Genomic DNA, 19,022 nt, shown 5'->3' on the forward strand with positions numbered 1-19,022 from the left:
GCGGGACTCCTGCGCCCTGAAAAGCGAAGCCGACGAAGCCCGGCCCCGAGGAACGCTCCACCAGGGCGGAGGTGCTGGCAGGCCCGGCCACAGCTCTCTGTAATGTGAGCCAGGCTCCGGCAGAAGGGGGTCAGGGGACCGCGCAGGAGCTTGCTGCGGTGCTCGGAAGAGACCGCGAGAGCTTCGCCCTTCTTTAGGCTGAGGCCGGCAGGCGTCTCGGAGGAGGTGCAACTTGAGCAGACCTTCCAAGGTCACGCGGAACCGCCAGAAGGCCTTTGATGAAAGAACTTCTTCAAGGTTTAAAGGACAAGCGTCCTTCAAACAACCGCGCTGCCCCGGAAAGAAGGCGGGGAGGGGCGGGGCGCGGGCCCGCGGACCGGCTCGGATTCGGAAATCTTCGGTCCGGGCTCGGAAATCAGTCTCCAACTCCGGCCTGGGCCTCGAGCCAGGGGCCGATCCGGAAACAGCCGAGCGGATCCGGAAACAGCCGAGGGGACCCGGAAGGGGTGAGCACCGTCACCAGGGAGTGCTGGAACCCGCCGTTTGCGCGGAGGCGATGGCGGCAGCTGTGCCGGCGGCCGCGGGCGAGGATGGCCGGCGACGGCAGCCGGGGGCCGGTAAGTGAAGGCGCGTCCATGCACGCAGGGGGCGGCCGAGCCGGAGGCGGGGCCGAGCTCGGAGCCGGCGGACAGGGGGATGGTGAGGGGAGACTGGAGAAAGGGGCGGGGCCATGCCGTCTGGAGAGAGGGGGCGGGGCCAGCAGTCCCCGGAGGAGGGGGCGTGGTCCGGGGGTCGAGGGGAAGGGCCAGTGGCAGGTGAGAGGTGGTCCAGTGAGGGAAGGGGCGGGACCATTGGAAAGGCGGGGTCTAGTCTGGGAAAGAAGGGGGGAAGGCGGGGCTCCAGGCAGCACGTGGCAGCGCGAGGTGAGAAGGAGGCGGGGTCAGGTGAGCGGGGCGGGGCCAGGTGAAGGTGTGAGGATCGCCGGTGCAGTCCTAGATTGTGGACTCCTAGATTTGATGGTTTCGGGTACAGGGGACCCGGGAGTGATGGGAAAAGAGGTTGATCCCCGTCCCCCACAGCTCTGGACCCCCAGCCCCAGGAAGGGGCGAAGGTTGAGGCTGAGTCAGAGGAGCTAGGCCGGCTGCGGGCTGAGCTGGCAGGCGCCCTGGCGGAAATGGAGACCATGAAGGCTGTGGCGGAGGTGAGCGAGAGCACGAAAGCCGAGGCCGTGGCTGCAGTGCAGCGGCAGTGCCAAGAGGAGGTGGCTTCGCTGCAGGCCATCCTGAAAGGTGAGGCAGAGAGCGTCTTCCCAGACTCCCCCGCGGCCCCATAAGAGCAAAATGCGTGACAAGCAAGGGGTCAGGGGCCACCAATAGGCTGTAGGGTAGGTTAGCTGGGCTGCCTAGCACAGGGCAGGCCTCAGGGCCCAGAGAAAGGGGTGCCCTTTTCTGATTTGCATAGAGGTGCTGCCCGTGCTAGAAGCAGCTCTGTGCATTCCAACTAAGTTTAGCTCCCAGCTTCTGCCTGTTCCCTTGCCACATGTCATTTCTTGTCCCTCACTGATGACCGATCAAGCCTGAAAGATGAACAACTTTTCAGTTCCTGGAACCAGCCTCATGTAAGCCTCCATCTCTGTGAGTCTGACCCTCTGGTTTCCTGCCTTCCCCAAGCACCTGTACATTGGCCTGCCCGGTACATGTTCAGACTTCCCTTCCACTCTCTGTCCTTGAGATGCACCAGCTCCCCAAGCCCCAGACCCCCCAGCCTCTGCTCTAATTTCCCCTTTCTCCAGTCAGAGGCCAGAGTCTCTGAAATAGCTTCCAGCCCTGTCCTACCCCTCTGCTTCTGTGTCCCCTGTGGGAGTGACAACTCTCCTGGACTGTGCCCCAGCCTTCTCACAAGTCTGACTCTGTAGTCTGGCCTTGACATTGGCTTCCAGAATGAACTTCCTAAAACTCCCAGCTCACCATCTTATTTCCTTTTCTAACAACCACTGTTGGCTCCAGGCTTCTCTGGGGCCATATTTCCCACATTTCAGGCATCCACATACCACCTGTGAGTCATGGTTGTCTCCTTGTTCAACTTACTCTGTTATCTACCCAGTGTTTGTTCTTCTTCTTTTTTTTTTTTTTTCTAAGATTAATTTTTTTGAGAGAGAGAGGGAACACAGGCAGGGTGAGCGGGAGAGGGAGAAGCGGCTTCCCACTGAGCAGGGAGCCCGACGCAGGGCTTGATCCCAAGAGCCTGGGATCATGACCTGAGCTGAAGGCAGACACCTAACAACTGAGCCATCCAGACGCCCCTCAGTATTTGTTCTTTAAATAGATCCAATTTGGAGGGCGGGGAGCACCTGGGTGGCTCATTAAGTTAAGTGTCCGACTCTTGATTTCAGCTCAGGTCATGATCTCAGGGTCATAACATCAAACCCCATACTGGGCACTGCACTGGGTGTGGAACCTACTTAAGATTCTCTCTGCCTCTCTCCCGCTGCCCCTCCCTTAAAAAAAAATAAATAAATAGGGACGCCTGGGTGGCTCAGTTGGTTAAGCGGCTGCCTTCGGCTCAGGTCATGATCCCAGCATCCTGGGATCGAGTCCCACATCGGGCTCCTTGCTTGGCAGGGAGCCTGCTTCTCCCTCTGCCTCTGCCTACCACTCTCTCTGCCTGTGCTCTCGCTCTCTCTCTCTCTTACAAATAAATAAATAATAATAAAAAAAATTTTTTAAATAAATAGACCCAAAAAAAACCTCACGTACATTTATTTTATTTTTTTATTTTTTTATTTTTTTTTTTTTAAAGATTTTTATTTATTTATTTGACAGAGAGAGATCACAAGTAGACAGAGAGGCAGGCAGAGAGAGAGAGAGAGGGAAGCAGGCTCCCTGCTGAGCAGAGAGCCCGATGCGGGACTCGATCCCAGGACCCTGAGATCATGACCTGAGCCGAAGGCAGTGGCTTAACCCACTGAGCCACCCAGGCGCCCCATTTATTTTATTTTTTTAAAAAATGTTATTTATTTGTCAGAGAGCGCACACAAACAGAGGGAGAAGCAGGCTCCCCGCTGAGCTAGGAGCCTGATGTGGGGCTCCATCCCAGAACCCTGGAACCATGAGCTGAACTGAAGGCAGACACTTAACTGACTGAGCCACCCAGTAAATAAACTTTAATGTTTATTTTAATGTATTTTTATTTGAGAGAGAGAGCGGGAGGGGGGCAGAGGGAGAATCTCAAGCAGACTGAGTTGAGCACAGAGTCCCATGCAGGGCTTGATCTCATGACCTTGAGATCGTGACCTGAGCTGAAGCCAGAAGCTCAACCGGCTCTGCCACCCAGGTACTCCAATAGTTAACATTTATTGAGCGCTTACTATGTGCCAGGCTCTGAGTTAAATACTTCATGAGTATTTATTTAAGTCATCTCTATACCCAACATAGGACTCAAACTCACAATCCCAAAATCAAGAGTTGCGTGCTCTTCTGACTGAACCAGTCAGGCGCCCCAATTTATGAGTATTTAATCTCTATAACAGTCTCCATGAGGTTGGAATCAGGATCTGTTTCCATTTTGCCGAGGAGGCTATGAGGACCAGAGAGGTTAGATAACTTGCCTAAGGTCACAGAGCTAAGAAAACAGGCAGTCTTTCCAGGAAGTCTGGAAAAAGACCTTTGGTTCTAATGTTGGTACATGTTAAAATAAATAACTGCAAATAAACACTGTTGGGGCTCTTGGCTGGCTCAGTTGGTGGAGCATGTGACTCTTGATCTCGGGGTTGAGTTTGAGCCCCACGTTGGGTGTAGAAACCCCTTAAAATTAAAAAAAAAAAAACAATCTTTAAGCCTGGGGTGCTCAATCAGTTAAGCGTCTGACTCTTGATTTCGGCGAGGTCATGATCTCAGGGTTGTGAGATCGAACCCTTCGTCAGGCTCCACAGTGTGCTCAGTTCTGGGCGTGGAGCCTGCTTAAGAGTCTCTCTCTTCCTCTCCACCCCCGCCCCAACTCACGTATGCACACTCCCTCTCGAAAAAAATTTTTTTTTAAGAAAAAAGTAGCCCTGGGGGCGTCTGGGTGGCTCAGTGGGTTAAGCCGCTGCCTTCGGCTCGGGTCATGATCCCAGGTCCTGGGTTCGAGCCCCACATCGGGCTTTCTGCTCAGCGGGGAGCCTGCTTCCTCCTCTCTCTCTGCCTGCCTCTCTGCCTACTTGTGATTTCTCTCTGTCAAATAAATAGATAAAAATCTTTAAAAAAAAAAAGAAAAAAGTGGCCCTGTTCCACCCAGCATCATCTCCACCTCTCATTTACCTGTAGGATAAATTCCAAACTCCTTGGTGTGACATTCATGGCCTCGGGAGGCGTCCACTGCCACCCTGTCCCCGCTTTCTGGCATCTCTCCTCGGGCACCTTCACTCCAGCCTTGCTGCGTGCCCAGCCTGCCACCCACCCACCGTCCCCTTTCCCAGCTCTGAGCCTTTTCCTCTGCTCCGTGACTCTGTCTGTCCTTTGTCTCCTCCACTGCCTGGTGGTGTCCTCATGGCCAGGCAGGCAGAGCGAAGATTTCCTTCTTCTGGGACCCAGAAGCCCCAGGAATGGTCCTCTTGGGGCCTGCTGCATTGTAACTGTTTCCACAGCTGCCTTCCCCATCAGAATGGGGGCTTCTCATGTCAGCGTTCATGTTTGATTCATTTCTCCATGATAGCGAGCCCCACTCGTCACCTGTGGGTAGAGCCAGCGGCCTGACCTTCCCTCTCCTCTCCCTTTCCCGCCTCTCCAGACTCCATCAGCAGCTACGAAGCCCAGATCACTTCCCTGAAGCAGGAGCGGCAGCAGCAGCAGCAGGACTGTGAGGAGAAGGACAGGGAGCTGGGGCGCCTGAAGCAGCTGCTGTCCCGGGCTCACCCCCTGGACTCCTTGGAGAAGGAGATGGAAAAGGTTGGGGTTTGGAAAGACGTTGAGGCAGCCAGGGGGACCATGGGGCACTGGTAAAAATACTGGGAACCCAGTAAAAATTATAGGTGTAGCTCATAGTAGCTCTGTACTTGGCAGAGTCCTGGCTCTCCCACTCGCTGGCAGGATGGCTGGGTTTGTTTGCCTCCAAAGTGAAGGAGATGATGCAGGGGGAGGGGAGCTGACACTTGAGGACAGCACTCATGCTCTAGGCACTGAGAGCACTGCTTGACAGAGTCTGTCTCTCCCGTCTTTCCCCATTAGACCCATTTCACAGATGAGGAAGGCGAGGTTCAGAGAGGTTCAGGAAATCGCCCCAAGTTACGCGCAGAAGAAAGCAGAGGAGGGATTTAAATATTGAGGCAGCCTGGTTCTGAAATTCTTGTTCTTTTTTTTTTTTTTTTTTTAAATTATTTATTTATTTATTTATTTATTTATTTGACAGGCAGCGATCACAAGTAGGCAGAGAGGCAGGCAGAGAGAGAGAGAGGTGGAAGCAGGTGGAAGCCTGCGCTCCCTGCTGAGCAGAGAGTGATGCGGGGCTCGATCCCAGGACCCTGGGATCATGACCTGAGCCGAAGGCAGAGGCTTTAACCCACTGAACCACCCAGGTGCCCCTAAAATTCTTGTTCTTAATGTCTGTGGCTTATCACCCCTTCATTACTGGTGTCCTTGACCGTGGGAGGCAGCTAATTTGCCGAACTCCGTCTTTCAAAGCAAGTTCACGTCATTACCTCGTCTGATCCTTACCGCAGCCCTGTGAGGTAGGGTAGGTGCATCCATGCAGGAGGAAACAGGCTCTGGAAGAAGACCTTGGGTAGAAAGACAAAGATCAAAATAGCCCAAGAAAGGAGGCTGGCGGCCCGCATTCCCAGCAGAGGCAGCTGCTTGCATTCCCAGCGGTCCTTGGGAGCAGGGCCACAGTGGGGTGAGGGAGAGGGGCCTGCCGAGCAGTAGCCCGGTGCAGCAAGCAGAAGGACAGCAGGCCTGGAGTCAGGCAGTTCGGTCCTGGCCCGCCTCCTGTGTTCGGCCATTGGCCACCCAACGTATGGGCCTCTGCACTGTGTGTCTTTCGGGGCTTCAGATGGGACCGGAGATGTTTGTTTTGTTTGGGCCTGTTGCAACTGTTCACATAGGGATCTGGAGGGCTAGAAACTGAGCCTGCTTGAGATGGGTTTTTGAGTGATTCAAGAGGTAGAAACAGCATGGATCAGAAGAAAATGGGAGACTGGCAGGTTGTGGCCTTGGATAGCGGGGTTGGTGACCTAACACCCACAGGAGGGGAAACGGGTGCTATGAATGGTTCAGATTTGGCCATACTTGGAATAGAGGGGCCTGTGTGACAACCAGGTGGAGATGGCCAGAGGCCATTGGCTCTGCGTGTTCAGCAGGGTCCCAGACCTGAAAACAGACCAAAAAGAAATGGTCAGCAGTGTGGCAGGGAGGGAAGTAAAGGACATATTAAGATGAGATTTAAAAACCCAAATCAACAGTAGCTTAAATAAGATAGAAGTTTATTTTTTTTTTTTAAAGTCCGCAGATAGACATTCTGGGACCGATACCAGCTCAACAAGTCCTTAGGAACCCAGGTTCCTCTTATGGCACTGTTTTGCCATAGGTAGCTCTTTGCCTTATGGTCCAAGATGGCTGCCACTGTGCCAGCCATCATGTCCACAGTCTAACAGTCAAAAAAGGAAGAGGAGTAAAGCACACCCTTTCCCTTTAAGGAGTTGTCCTGGAAATTTGCATTAACATCTCATTAGCTAGAACTTAGTCATGCGGCCATGCTTAGTTATAGGGGGGAATAGGGAGTTATAGGAAGAAATGTAGATGGTGTTGTAGATTTTAGGGCATGTGTCCAACTACAAATGTGAGCGTCTGTGATAAAAGAAACAAGTGAAAGTGGATGTTGGGGAAGAAAGGGATGAGGAGTGAGTGGGCACCAGGCAGATCATTGTGACCCTGGCCCCTTTGCCTCCTGGGGGACCTGGGCAAGGCTCAGAGCCTCTGTGTTCTTATCTTTAAAATGGGGATGGATAGTACCTTCTTGGGAGGATTACAGGGCTGATGTGCTTAGAGAGAAGGCTTGGAACAGACCTGAGGTGTCCAGCTGTTGGGAGGGGGGCTGCTGCTGCCTGACCCCCTTCCTGTAGGCCCACGAGGACTCGGAGAAGCTTCGGGAGATCGTGCTGCCCATGGAGCAGGAGATAGAGGAGCTGAAGGCGAAACTGCTCAGGGCAGAGGAGCTGATTCAAGAGATCCAGGTGAGGGGGCGGCCAGGGGGTGGCTGTGGGGAGAGGGGGCGCCACAGGACCCTGGCCCCCCAGCCTCTTCCCTGCCCCTTCCCCTAGAGACGTCCCCGGCATCCCCCTTCCCTGCACGGCTCCACGGAGTTGCTGCCCCGGTCCCGGGACCCATCGCCCCCACTGGAGCCTCTCGAGGACCTGAGTGCAGACGGGGGTGCAGCGGCCGAAGCCTTCGCCCACAACTGTGATGACGGTGCCTCCATCTCTTCCTTCTCCCTTGGCGGCGGGGCCGGTAGCATGTCTCTGCCCCGCAGCCGCCAGGCCCTGAGCCCCGAGCAGGAAGAGACAGCTTCTCTGGTGTCCACGGGCACCCTGGTCCCTGAGGGCATCTACCTGCCGCCTCCCGGTTACCAGCTTGTCCCAGACACCCAGTGGGAACAGCTCCAAATGGAGGTGAGCAGAGGTGGGGGAGCAGCCTGCCGGGGGCGCTCGCATCCTTCTCTTCCTCCCCAGAAATGCTCACTGAGCCCCTACTGTGTGCACGCCTAGAGCTAGAACTGGGGATCAGGCAACAGAAGCAGGGCAGCCAGCTGGGAGCTGCCCACCCTCGGCCCCCAGGTGCAGAAGGCAGGCCTCCACTCGGAGGCCAAGACTGAGGCCAGCATCTGTGGCAGGGGCGGCAGCTGCAGAAGGACCTGGAGAGCGTCAGCCGGGAGCGGGACGAGCTGCAGGAGGGTCTGAGACAGAGCAACGAGGACTGTGCCAAGCAGGTGGGGCCCGCTCTGCCACCCCCGCCACCCCCCTCCCCTTCCCTGTCCCCGGCAGGGCCCCTGGCCACCTGCCTCCTGGCCCCAACCTCAGCCTCACCTCCTTCCACCCACAGATGCAAGTGCTCCTGGCCCAGGTCCAGAACTCAGAGCAGCTGCTGCGGACCCTGCAGGGGACTGTGAGCCAGGCCCAGGAGCGGGTTCAGCTGCAGATGGTGAGGGCTCGGGGCCGGGGCCTGAGGAACAGGCATGTGATGGGAACTGGCTGAGAGGGGCCCGAAGAGAGGTCAAGGCACCTGTCCTGCCCCACCCTAGCCCAGTCACTCCAGCTGCGCCCTGGATTCAGGCCGGGTGCACAAAAGGTTTCCAGGGCCCACAAGTTCAGAGCCCTTGCCTGGCCTCTTTGAAATCCAGGTGGGAGGACCTCACTCACAGCGTCATGAGTGATGCTTAAAAGCGAGGCTTGCAAATTCAGGTGCTTCCCAAGCCGGGACGGGAAGTGGAGATGATTCAGCCGGGCCAGGTGTAGACCGGAGGGAGCAGCGTGGCAAGCCTGGAGGCCCGCCCAGGGCTCTGCTGCCCTTCGGCTCTGTGATGAGAGCCCCCCACGGGAGTGCAAAGCTCCATGTTGCCATGTTTTCTGATTTGTCAAGAGGCCAGGAACCCGGGTGCTTCTGCAGGTCACCAAGCTTTTAAAGTTGGTAACTAAGACCGTATGGACCCAATAGAACGCTCGAGGTGGCCTGCCCCTTATGACCTCTGAGCCATTGAGCAGAGTGTATAAAGAGCTTGGGGGTCAGGGATGTCTGGCTGGCTAGCTGGTGGAGCATGCGACTCTTGATCTCGGTGTCAAGTTCGAGCCCCACACTGGGCACGGAGCTTTCTTAAAGAAGAAAAAGAGCCTGGGGGTCAAAGATGCTTCTTTCTTTCTCCGCAGAGGAGGGTGTGGGCTTTCTGGCCATCAGCGCCGTCGGGAGGAGGGTTCAGGGTTTGGCCTCATAGGGCACTGACGACGCCCTGTCCCCCTCATCCCCTCCTACTGAATGTCCGTCCACAGGCAGAGCTGGCCACGTCACACAAGTGCCTGAGCCACGAGGTGAAGCGGCTGACTGAGGAAAACCAGGGGCTCCGGGCCGAGAAGCTGCCGTCTTCAGCCCCCCGGCATCTAGAGCAGGAGGAGGGCCCTGAGGAGTCGCTGCCCAGCTTGGTGCCGGTAAGGGGCGTGTGGGTGCTGAAAGCGTGCTGGCCCTTTCCCTCCACACGCGGCAAGGCCAAGGGACCTTGGGACAGACCCGGGCTGCTGTGTATTCGCTGCATCCCCTTGGCCAGCTCCCTTGACTCCTCGTCTGAAAAACTGGGAGCACACTGCCCTCCCGGCCTGGGCGTGCAGAGAACAGGAGTTAGCAGGATGTGCGACGCGAAGGAAGCGGCGACTTTAAGCGATCCACAAAATTGAACTGATCGTTGTCTTGGTTTATAAGGAGCTGTCGGCAGGGATCTGGGTGTGGCGTTTGTTGACTGAGTTCATTAGAAGCATGAAGCCCAGACCCCAGGCCCCTTGCCCGCCCCCGAGAGCCACGATGGCTGCCCCCTGATGCACGCTCCCCATGCTCCCTGACAGGCTGCTGTCCTGACCTTTGTCGTTCCCTTGCTCGATTTTGGTGTCTTTTTTATTGCACAGACACGCCTGCCTTGACAACGGAGAGCTAACTTGGGTTGTTTGAGCTTTACAAAGGGGTGTCCTGCCCTGGGCATGCTGGGGGGGACCCTCCCTCGGCGCTGTGCCCAGGGGTCCTCCAGGCCCGGTGGCTTGGCTGCCGGAAACGCTCCATTGCTGTCTCTGTGCGTCCCCCCCACTCCTCATGCTGGGCACTTAGGTGGTTTCCCTTTTATGTGACCTCCCAACCCCCACCGGGATGGTGGCCCCTGTGGTCTCCTGCCCGCCCCCTAGCAGTGACCGGCCTCCTCTCCAGGAGCTGCAGCAGCTGGTACGTCACACGAGGCAGGAGGCGCGGGCCCAGCAGCAGGCCCGGGAGCACGAGGCCGAGCGCCTCCGGATCGAGATCGTGACGCTGCGGGAGGCGCTGGAGGAGGAGACGGCGGCCAGGGCCAGCCTGGAGGGGCAGCTAAGGGTGCAGCGGGAGGAGACAGGTGAGGGACAGGGAGCGGAGCCACCCCTGGCCTTGCTCCCGGGGAGACTGACCTCCCCTGGGGGGAGCACCGCTGGGGCACCGGGAGCGGGGAGCTGGTATAGGAAGGAAGAGCCCTGACCTCTCTCTTTTTCCTTTTTTTCCTTTCCACGCAGAGGTGTTAGAGGGTGAGTACAGGGCTGGAGCCCAGCCATGGGGGGTCGGGAAGGAGGGAGGCTATGTGCCTGACAGCTGGCCCCTGACTTCCCAGCCTCCCTGTGCAGCCTGAGGACGGAGATGGAGCGGGTCCAGCAGGAGCAGAGCAAGGTGAGGCCGGACTCCGGGGCCAGAGGCCCCGATGGCGGGAGGAGTGGCAGCACAGAGGCCTCCTCCTGCCCTTGCTGTCCCCATGACGCCTGGTGGCAGGAAGCCCAGCCTCACAGGAGGTCCGAGTTGGGGTGGTGTGGAAGGAGCTCCCCCGTGCAGACGTGGCGTGTCCCCAGCCACACACCCTCCCATGCAGTGCAAGGCCCCAGCCCTGTGTCCTGTCCCCCCAGGCCCAGCTCACAGACCTGCTCTCAGAACAGAGGGCAAAGGTACTGCGGCTGCAGGCAGAGCTGGAGACCAGTGAACAGGTCCAGAGGGATTTTGTACGACTGTCCCAGGCCCTGCAGGTACGGTGTGTCCCCTTCCCCTCCGGCAGCCGTGATCCAGGTGGCTCAGCCTAGGCCCTACAAGGACAGCCCCCAATCAGGGGGTCCTCGTCCACTTCCCGAGGCTGGCATCCTCCTTCTCCCTAGGCTGTTGCTCAGAAGCATTTAGGGACCACATGCCCATCTCTGTGGGACGTGTGGAGCCCTCGGCCCCGAGCCTGGCCTTCAGCTGGTTGGGTCAGCCACTGCCTGCCCCTGCCCACACTGGTCAGGCTGCTCTCTTAGGACCCGTTTCTTCCCTTGAATCCTGGTTTCACTCTGAGCTGGGGAAGGTGGAGCCCCTGGGTAGACTGGTCCCAGGCCCTTGCCCTTGGCAGGACTGGCAGGTGGGGATGGAGGCTACATTTCCCCACCAAGGGCCCTCTTCCTCCCTCACCGGACCCCACAGGTGCGCCTGGAGCAGATCCGCCAGGCAGAAAGTCTGGAGCAAGTGCGTAGTATCCTGGGTGAGGCGCCCCTCAGGGATATCAGGGACGTCAAGGACACCTGAGGGGCTGGAAGCCGCCCATCCTTGTGGAGACTGCCTTTCCCCGCCCCGGAAATAAGAAGCCTGGGCTTTGGGGGGGTGGGGTGGGGTGGGGTGTCTCAGGATAGAGTCTTTGTCCCCTCCAAGCCTGGGGTTAAGAGGATGGGGCCACCACTGTGCTGTCTCTCCAGCTCCTCCTCCCAGGGTGTCTGGCCTTCTGCTCCCAAGGAGGACACCTGGCTGGGAGTCCCAGCCCCCTCCAGGAACCAAAGGTGTAGACTTCGCCCTGCGGCTTTCTGGCTGCCATGCTGCCTCTTGGGTCCCAACCCTCCTGCCGCTGTCCCCCGAGCCAGACTAATGGCTGTGCCTCTTAGGGCGCCGTCCCTTCCCTGAGGCACAGCTGAGCTGCGGGTGGTGGCTGGGAGCCTCCAGCCTGTGGCAGCCAGTCCCTCCACATGCGCAACCTGGGACAGGCTGCTGCTTTCTGGACTGCATGACACTAAGACGCTTGTCCCCAGGGGCCTGACCCAGGCCCCAAGATGTGCACGGAGGCAAGACCAGACTTTTCTGTCATTTATTTTCAATAAATAAGCAGCTCAGCTCAATCCGTCGCCTTGTCCCTGCAAGCCCCATGGGGTCGGGGAGGGGAGATTTTTCAAGAGCAGAAGGGAAGACGGGCTGGGGAGGAGGTTGGAGGAGGGAGAGGGACCCTCGTGTTTATAAACAGAAAAATGTCGGGGAGTGGAGGGGACGTGGGAGTCTGTGCCACAGCTCTGGCTGAAGATGCGTCACTATTGGGGCGGGGAAGAAGGGGCAGAAGGACTGGTTACTTCCTTCTTTCATCTTCGGGATCTGGAAGGAGAAAGGGAAGAGTGAGGGCAGGAGGGCAGGAGGGGAGAGGAAGAGTCCCTCCCGGGCTCTCCAGGCCTCCACGCCCACACACTCACCTGGAGGGTCAGTGCAGCCCCCCTCCAGCTCCCAGACTCACCGGTGTCCGGGCCCCACTCCTCCCCAGCCCTGCAGCCCCCCGCTGCAGCGGACAGCCCAGCGCCCAGCGCAGCGCAGCGCAGCCCCGCGGCCGCTGGGCGGACCCACAGAGTCAGGACAGCGGCCCGCCCCGCCAGGAAGCTTGGCCGTGGCAGTGGCAGCGGCAGCAGGGGGGGAGGAATACTGGGTGGGGGGGGACAGCGAGCGCTAGTGACCTCGGGTGCCACCGAGGAGGAGAGGGGAGTGCGTGGGGGCGGGCACAGCAGCTGGGGCGAGGGCGAGAAGAGGGTGATACCTGTGACACGGTTCAAAGAGATGGAGGAAGGGGAAACGGGTTATCCTATGGCCAGAGAGGACAGAGAGACAGAGTCACGAAGGGTGGAGGCAGCCGTGGAGGGCCAAGAGGGTTGAGGAGGCTGCGGGCGCCTGCCCAGGCTCAGAGGCATGGGGGCTCAGGGAAGGGACGCTGATCCTCTAGGGGCCAGGGCCCCCCGCTGAAAAGGAAGGGGGGGCGGGCGCCTTCGCAGCGCAGAAGGAGGGCTTATGGGGGGGCCGGGGGCAAACAGGGCTCGGAGGAGGGCTGTGACTTACCCTCCAGGTAGTTCCGAGCAATGAACTTGAGGAGCTCATCGAGCCCAATGACTGGAAATGAGATCTTCAGGACCATGAGCCACTGGGTGAGGTCCAGGGCCCGGAGCTTGAAGATCATCTGGGAGGGTGGGTGGAGGGTGGTGAGGACTGGTGTCCCTCTCAGGAGGGGCCAGGCAGGAGCCCCAGACCACCCCAGCCTGACTCCCTCCTCCCTCTGCACTGCAGCCCAGAGAGGGTCCTGGGGGGGCACAGAATGGTGGGTCCCGGCCCCAGAGGGCTCACCGGCAGAGGGTCGACGTAGAGGATGAGGAAGTGGAGGGACATGGAGAGGCAGATGGAGCCCACCAGCCAGATGTTCACCCAGGGGGGCATCCGCAGGAGGGACTGGTTCTCAGACAGGCTGCGAAGGGGAGGCCGAGTGGAGCCCGGGGTGGGGGACAGTAGAAAGCAGTAGTGAGCACAGAGAGGAAGGCGGAGGGCACAGCAGCGGCAGGGGCGGGCATGCAGCCCTCACCTGTTGAGAGCGTTGCACATCTCAATGGTAACCAGCACGGACAGGGCCATGGTCATGGGCTCGGGAGCCTCAAAGACCTCACAGTCCAGGCCCTCAAAGTCAGGGTTTTCCTCGTTGCATTGCATGAAGTGAGTCTGCAGGGGGAGGGGTGAGGAGCTGGGATCCCACAGGCGTCTCCACCCCTCCTCCCTGCTCCCCACCCTCCTCCCTCTTCTGTCCTCCCTACCAGCTGGCTGTAGGTGACGTGAGGCCCATCATCTGCATACAGGAACCACCAGGCGGCCGCTCCCACGGTGGCTGCACCCACGTAGCCTGCAGTAGACAGAAGATGGGAGTTGGGGTCACGGCTGGGGAGACGGGAGGTGTCAAGAGGGCTCATGGCCACGAACGGCTCGTTGGGGAAGAGGGCCCACTGGGGTGGCCATGCTAGGGAAGTGGGTGTGCCACCCTGGGAGTTAGTCCCAAGGGTTGGGAAAGAGTAGGGGGTCCTCCATCCATCTTGCTCACCCCCAATCGCCATGTAGCGGAAGAAGAGCCAGCCACTGATGAGGGGCTCCTTGGGGCTCCGGGGGGGCCGGTCCATGATGTCCAGGTCTGGCGGGTTGAAGCCCAGGGCTGTGGCCGGGAGCCCGTCAGTCACCAAGTTCACCCAGAGCAGCTGCACGGGGATCAGGGCCTCGGGCAGCCCCAAGGCGGCGGTCAGGAAGATGCTGCCAGAAGGAGGTGGTCACATGTCTGTCCTGCCTCCTGACCCATGGGCAGCACCACCCCCACCGGTCCCCAGGGCCAGCCTCCCACCCTGGCCACTCACCAGACCACCTCGCCCACGTTGGAGGAAATGAGATAGCGGATAAACTGCTTCATGTTGTTGTAGATGGCGCGGCCCTCCTCCACCGCGGCCACGATGGTGGAGAAGTTGTCGTCAGCCAGCACCATCTCGGACGCCGTCTTGGCCACGGCAGTGCCAGATCCCATGGCAATGCCGATCTCGGCCTTCTTCAGGGCAGGTGCGTCGTTGACCCCATCACCTGTCTGAGGGCAGAACGAGAAGGTGGGATGCAAACCCTTGCACATAGCCCTTCCTGGTGGGCTGAACCTCCCTCGTGCTGCTCAGGTGCCCAGGGCGCCCCCCAACGTGCCCCCCAGCAGTACAGCCCCACCGTCCGCTCACCATGGCTGTGATCTCATCAAAGGACTGCAGAAACTCCACGATCTTCGACTTGTGGGACGGCTCCACGCGGGCGAAGCAACAGGCACGGCGGCAGGCCTCCCGCTGCTCGGCCAGGGGCAGGTCGTCAAACTCCCGGCCGGTGTAGGCTCTGTCAGTCACCTCTTCATTCTCCCCGAAGATGCCGATGCGCCGGCAGATGGCAATGGCCGTGCCCTTGTTGTCCCCAGTGATCATGATGACTCGGATTCCGGCGTCCCGGCACAGCTGAATAGAGCCTGTGACCTCCTTGCGGGGTGGGTCCAGCATGCCCACCACGCCGACGAATGTCAGGTCCGTCTGGGGAGACACCAGAGAGCAACAGGGTCAGGGAGGGACTTGGGAAATGAGCCAGGGAGGAAGCTGGGGGGCCTGAGTGATGATGGGAGATGGGGCCGGGTGTGCAAATCTCAGTGGGGCCTCGTAAGCCCAGGGGTGGGAGATGTACCTTGCTCATGTGTGTGCCTGGGGATGTGGCACTGCCCGGCCCAGCAGAGGTGGCCGCCCGTGGATATTTCAAGGAAAGAGCTAGAACCGGGAGTTAGGGCAGTGGTTTCTGCTTTTGGAGGGGCCACTCGCTGGGTCTATCGGCCTAAGCAAATCCAGGCTACCTGCCGGGCCACTGGGTCCCGACAAGAAAACGAAAGAATGGACTCGGGTGCCCTTCGGAGAGCTGGTCTGCAGCAAGGTAAGGCCCATGTACCAGAGTGCAGGTCTAGTCCCGCTCTTGCATTGGGAATATCTTATCAGGGAAACATGGGACAGAACTGAGGATGCCCGGGGACCACATGGGTCTCTGGTCTGGAGGCAAGTGCCTCGCCTCATCTGGGACAGGTTCACGGCCACCGGCAGAGCAGCCCTGGACTCACTAGATGGTTTCTATGGTCCTTCCAGATTCTAGGTTCTTCCCTGTGACTCTAGGGCCTGTGATGCAGCAGGACACGATGTGGGCAGAGCCAGGGGAGGCAGATGACTCTGGGGCAAGGGGGGCTTCTGTCCACTCACCTCATATTCCATGAACCTGGCAGAGTCATCTAGGATCATCTCTTCTCGCTTTGGGGGGCTGTCTCGGGTAGCCAGGGCCAGGCAGCGCAGCGTGTCCCGGCCAGTGCCCCACTCCTTGATCACTGACATGATCTTGTCCTTCACCGGCCCCGTCATGGGCACCCGGGTGGTGCCAACTCGCACATAGTTACAGCGGTCAATGACCCCCTCAGGGGCACCCTAGGAGACCAGGCAAGGTTTCAGGGACCCCTTTCTTTCAGGGCACAATGATGGAGGGCAGGGATAGGAGAGGGCTCCAGGACTGGGAAGAAGATTTCTGACTTCTGACCTTAACAAACATCTTGTTGCCCACAGCAGCCCGGGATTTGGCTGGGGAGCAGTAGACAGACATGGACTTCCTGTCCCGGGAGAACTCCAGGGTGAATTCCTTCTTCATTAGCTGGCGGATCACCTGGGAAAGAGGAGACGGAGAGGGAGAGGCCAGACATGAGACTGGTGGGATAAGAATGATGATGCTGCATCATAGAAGGGCAGAGTCCCAGACCCCGTAAAACATAGTCAAAAAGGATCTGGAGGTCAGAGCAGACCACAAGCCGAGTCTCAGACTGGGGCTCCATCTGGTACCTATAGCACAAACGGAGAGAGCTTCAAGACCGATGCTGTGGCTTTCTTACAGTGTCCAGTTTAAAGCACAACTAAAACAGGATGGCACAGTATGGCACCATCTAGAACTTTCGGTGGTGATGGGAATGTTCTGTAATCAGAACCATCCAATATGGTGCCACTGAGCACGGTTATTCAGCATGGAAAAATGTGGCTGGTGCAGCCGAAGAGGTGAGTTTTTACTTTTATCTCGTCTTAATTAATTTAAATTGCAGTAACTACATGTGGGCTCCTAGGGACATGCTATTGGACAATACAGACCCAGTGCCTGGCACGTAGTAACAAACATGCCACGAAATTGAACGCAAGCCCTTTTCCACCCAATGCGTCATAGAGACTTCAAGAGAAAACAAGTGTAAAAGTAACAATGAATAAGAGATAAGGTGATGTTTATATTAGCATTTGTAAATTTCTTACACGCTCTCTAATGAGAGATATTTATGTGTTTTCATTATTCTTGTCCTATTAAGTAAAGCAGCAACTAGGGGCACCTGGGTGGCTTGTGGGTTAAAGCCTCTGCCTTCGGCTCAGGTCATGATCCCAGGACCCTGGGATCAAGCCCCGCATCGGGCTCTCTGCTCAGCAGGAGCCTGCTTCTCTTCCTCCTCTCTCTGCCTTTCTGCCTACTTGTGATCTCTGTCTGTCAAATAAATAAATAAAATCTTAAAAAAAAAAAAAAGGCAGCAATGAGCATCTTGTATATACAAAAAAAAACAAAACAAAAGAATGAGCGATGTGGAGAACAAAATATGCAAGAGGAGCGCAATATACACGTTGAAGAAACATTAATAGCAAAGTCTCAGAGAGGAACAGAGTGGGGTTTGTTCATCTGGACAAGGGAAGCACCACAATGGGTGGCCAAGGCCTGTGCCCAATGCCTTCCCTCCAGCCAGGGACACATCAGGAGGCAGTATCATAGAGGCGGACTGTGGCGAGATGGTGGCGAGGGTGCATCGGTCCAGGGGCAAGAGGGCCTACCCAAAGTCGGCCTGGCCAAGAACAGCTGAGGCCGGCTGCCCATACTGGCTAGGGTCCTGGCATGGGGCACGGAGCCCTGCCCAGCCGGACGGGCGGCCTCTGCCCCCCGAGGTTCCCTGGGTCCTAGCCTGTGTGACCCGGGACGAAGAAGGACCCCCATGGGAGGGAGCGCCCAGGCTCACCGAGTTGCAGGCATTGGCCCTCTCCACCTTTGAGAGGCTTCTCACTTCAGTGTTGAATACATTCATCTTCTCCACCAGGGTGGTGAGCGCCGTCTCGGTGGCCTCACCCACCTTCTCGTAAACACCTTTGGTCTGAGAGGACAGAGGAGGAAGAGGAAGTAAGTGCTGGGCACTGCCAGCCCCTTGCTTCCACCTTCCTCCTAGAACGGGAAGGGGGCCGGCCACTCCCTCCCCTTCCCACCTAGGAGAGGCCTCGGTAAAAAGCATCCCCTTCCCACGGGGCCTGGCGAGGAGGCCCTGCCTCGGCTGGTTGGAAGGGGACTGTGTCAGGAAAGGAGAGGTTACCTCATTGAAGTCCAAGGCGGAGTCATTGCAGAGGGCACAGATGGTGGCCAGTTCCACCAGCCCATCATACTGCCCTGAGCGGATGGGCTTATCATTCTTCAAGCTGGCAGCAGGGTGGGGAGGAAGGAAGGAAAAGAGACAGAGGAGAATAGGGACCGAGATGCAGAGAGAACATGGGGAAAGTGGCGAGGGACAGCTGGGGACATGGCTACCAATGTGGAGCTCAATCAGGCGGGAGAGAGAACAAGGTCAGGGAAGGAAGAGGAGAGAGAAAGGAAGATAAAACTAGAGGGAGGCCCCCGGGAGAGAGGTGTTGGGGGGAGGTGTCTGCAGGGGGCACGAGGAGATAAGGAAAGGACTTCAGGGAACTTACACCTCTCCTTCTGGAGCGTAAGTGGAACCAGTGATGGAGAACTCGTTCAGGACACAGACGTTTCCGTCCACCTTGTCGATGATAAACATCTGCAGGGAGAGGGGCCATGGGCACAGATGTCCAGCTCTCAGCATCCCCAAAGGCAGTCGGCACCGAGGGGAGGCAGGTGCCCCATCTCTCTCCCAGCTGCCCTCAGAGACAAAGAGAGACTCCTGCCACTCCCTTGCCATCATCCTCCATATTCGGTGCTTATGGCCCCCGAACGAAAGTCCCTAGTTTCTGCAGGCCACCCTGGAGGCCCCCCTTGGATGAGTCAGTGAAAGGAGGCATGCATGGCGAGGTGCAGGAGAGCCTGTGGCCCAGCTGTCGTTCCAGCCGCTCACGGCCAGATCTTCCCGTTTTGCAGGAAGAGCCAGAAATCCAGGTTATTTTCCTGTGCAATCTCTTGACTTTCGAATGAGGGCCATCAACTCATTTTTAGGGAACAGAGCAGGAGCCTGTGGTCTGGCTTGGAAGCCTGGGCTTTGGAAGGTCCTGGAGAGGAGCCGCCCACCCTGAACTACACCCAGCAGGGGAGGGATGGGGCTTCAGAAGAGCTCCGACAGACAAAGGTTCTGTGGTCAAGTAAGTGCACAAAAACCCTGGCTTAAATGAAGGGGCACCCCCCCTCCCCACCGCCTTGACGGTCAGCCTGCTCTGAGGCTTTCAAGTGCAAGCAAGCGCGGAGGTCTCCCCAGGGAGCGCATGGTACAGCCCTTTTCGCCCTCTCTGGCCGCCAGCCCTGAGTCTCAGAACAGCAATTGATGCAGGACGTGCTGTTTCACTGAACTCGGTTTACGGCAGGGGTTCTTTGCCTGGGGTCCCTGAATGACCCCCCCAACCCCAATCCCCCTGCCAAGATGTCTGGAAACTTTGG

The 19,022-nt window shown here is 58.1% G+C and overlaps 2 protein-coding genes across 3 annotated transcripts in view; one reads left to right on the top strand and one right to left on the bottom strand.

Annotated features, from left to right (window-relative positions):
• RABEP2 (rabaptin, RAB GTPase binding effector protein 2) lies at positions 1-11,866 on the top strand. The gene is made up of 13 exons (XM_047712631.1): positions 1-617; positions 1,080-1,289; positions 4,768-4,925; positions 7,094-7,204; positions 7,292-7,639; positions 7,861-7,956; positions 8,070-8,168; positions 9,011-9,166; positions 9,927-10,104; positions 10,259-10,270; positions 10,354-10,409; positions 10,640-10,756; positions 11,184-11,866. The coding sequence occupies exons 1-13, from the start codon at positions 557-559 to the stop codon at positions 11,283-11,285; spliced, it is 1,704 nt and encodes a 567-aa protein (XP_047568587.1). The 5' UTR covers positions 1-556; the 3' UTR covers positions 11,286-11,866.
• ATP2A1 (ATPase sarcoplasmic/endoplasmic reticulum Ca2+ transporting 1) overlaps positions 11,820-19,022 on the bottom strand; it is a 15,057-nt gene continuing 7,854 nt past the window's right edge. The window contains exons 10-23 of one of the 2 annotated variants that reach the window (XM_047712622.1): positions 18,107-18,195; positions 17,734-17,836; positions 17,389-17,520; positions 15,894-16,016; positions 15,566-15,784; positions 14,525-14,860; positions 14,165-14,385; positions 13,861-14,063; positions 13,580-13,665; positions 13,354-13,487; positions 13,122-13,239; positions 12,840-12,957; positions 12,544-12,588; positions 11,820-12,113 (exon numbers count right to left, since the gene is read on the bottom strand). In XM_047712622.1, the coding sequence (XP_047568578.1) occupies positions 12,584-12,588; positions 12,840-12,957; positions 13,122-13,239; positions 13,354-13,487; positions 13,580-13,665; positions 13,861-14,063; positions 14,165-14,385; positions 14,525-14,860; positions 15,566-15,784; positions 15,894-16,016; positions 17,389-17,520; positions 17,734-17,836; positions 18,107-18,195 (1,887 nt within the window). In that variant the 3' untranslated portion in view covers positions 11,820-12,113; positions 12,544-12,583. The remainder of the gene's footprint in view (positions 12,114-12,543; positions 12,589-12,839; positions 12,958-13,121; positions 13,240-13,353; positions 13,488-13,579; positions 13,666-13,860; positions 14,064-14,164; positions 14,386-14,524; positions 14,861-15,565; positions 15,785-15,893; positions 16,017-17,388; positions 17,521-17,733; positions 17,837-18,106; positions 18,196-19,022) is intronic. The other variant, XM_047712621.1, reaches the window with a different exon arrangement.

The sequence above is a fragment of the Lutra lutra genome, chromosome 18 (genome assembly GCF_902655055.1).
Source record: "Lutra lutra chromosome 18, mLutLut1.2, whole genome shotgun sequence".
Lineage (NCBI taxonomy): Eukaryota > Metazoa > Chordata > Mammalia > Carnivora > Mustelidae > Lutra > Lutra lutra.

Coding starts and splice junctions, on each gene's coding strand:
- RABEP2 (XM_047712631.1), top strand. CDS start 557: ATGGCGGCAGCTGTGCCGGCGGCCGCGGGCGAGGATGGCCGGCGACGG. Junction 1,290..4,767: donor GCTGCAGGCCATCCTGAAAG/GTGAGGCAGAGA, acceptor CCGCCTCTCCAG/ACTCCATCAGCAGCTACGAA. Junction 8,169..9,010: donor AGCGGGTTCAGCTGCAGATG/GTGAGGGCTCGG, acceptor GTCCGTCCACAG/GCAGAGCTGGCCACGTCACA.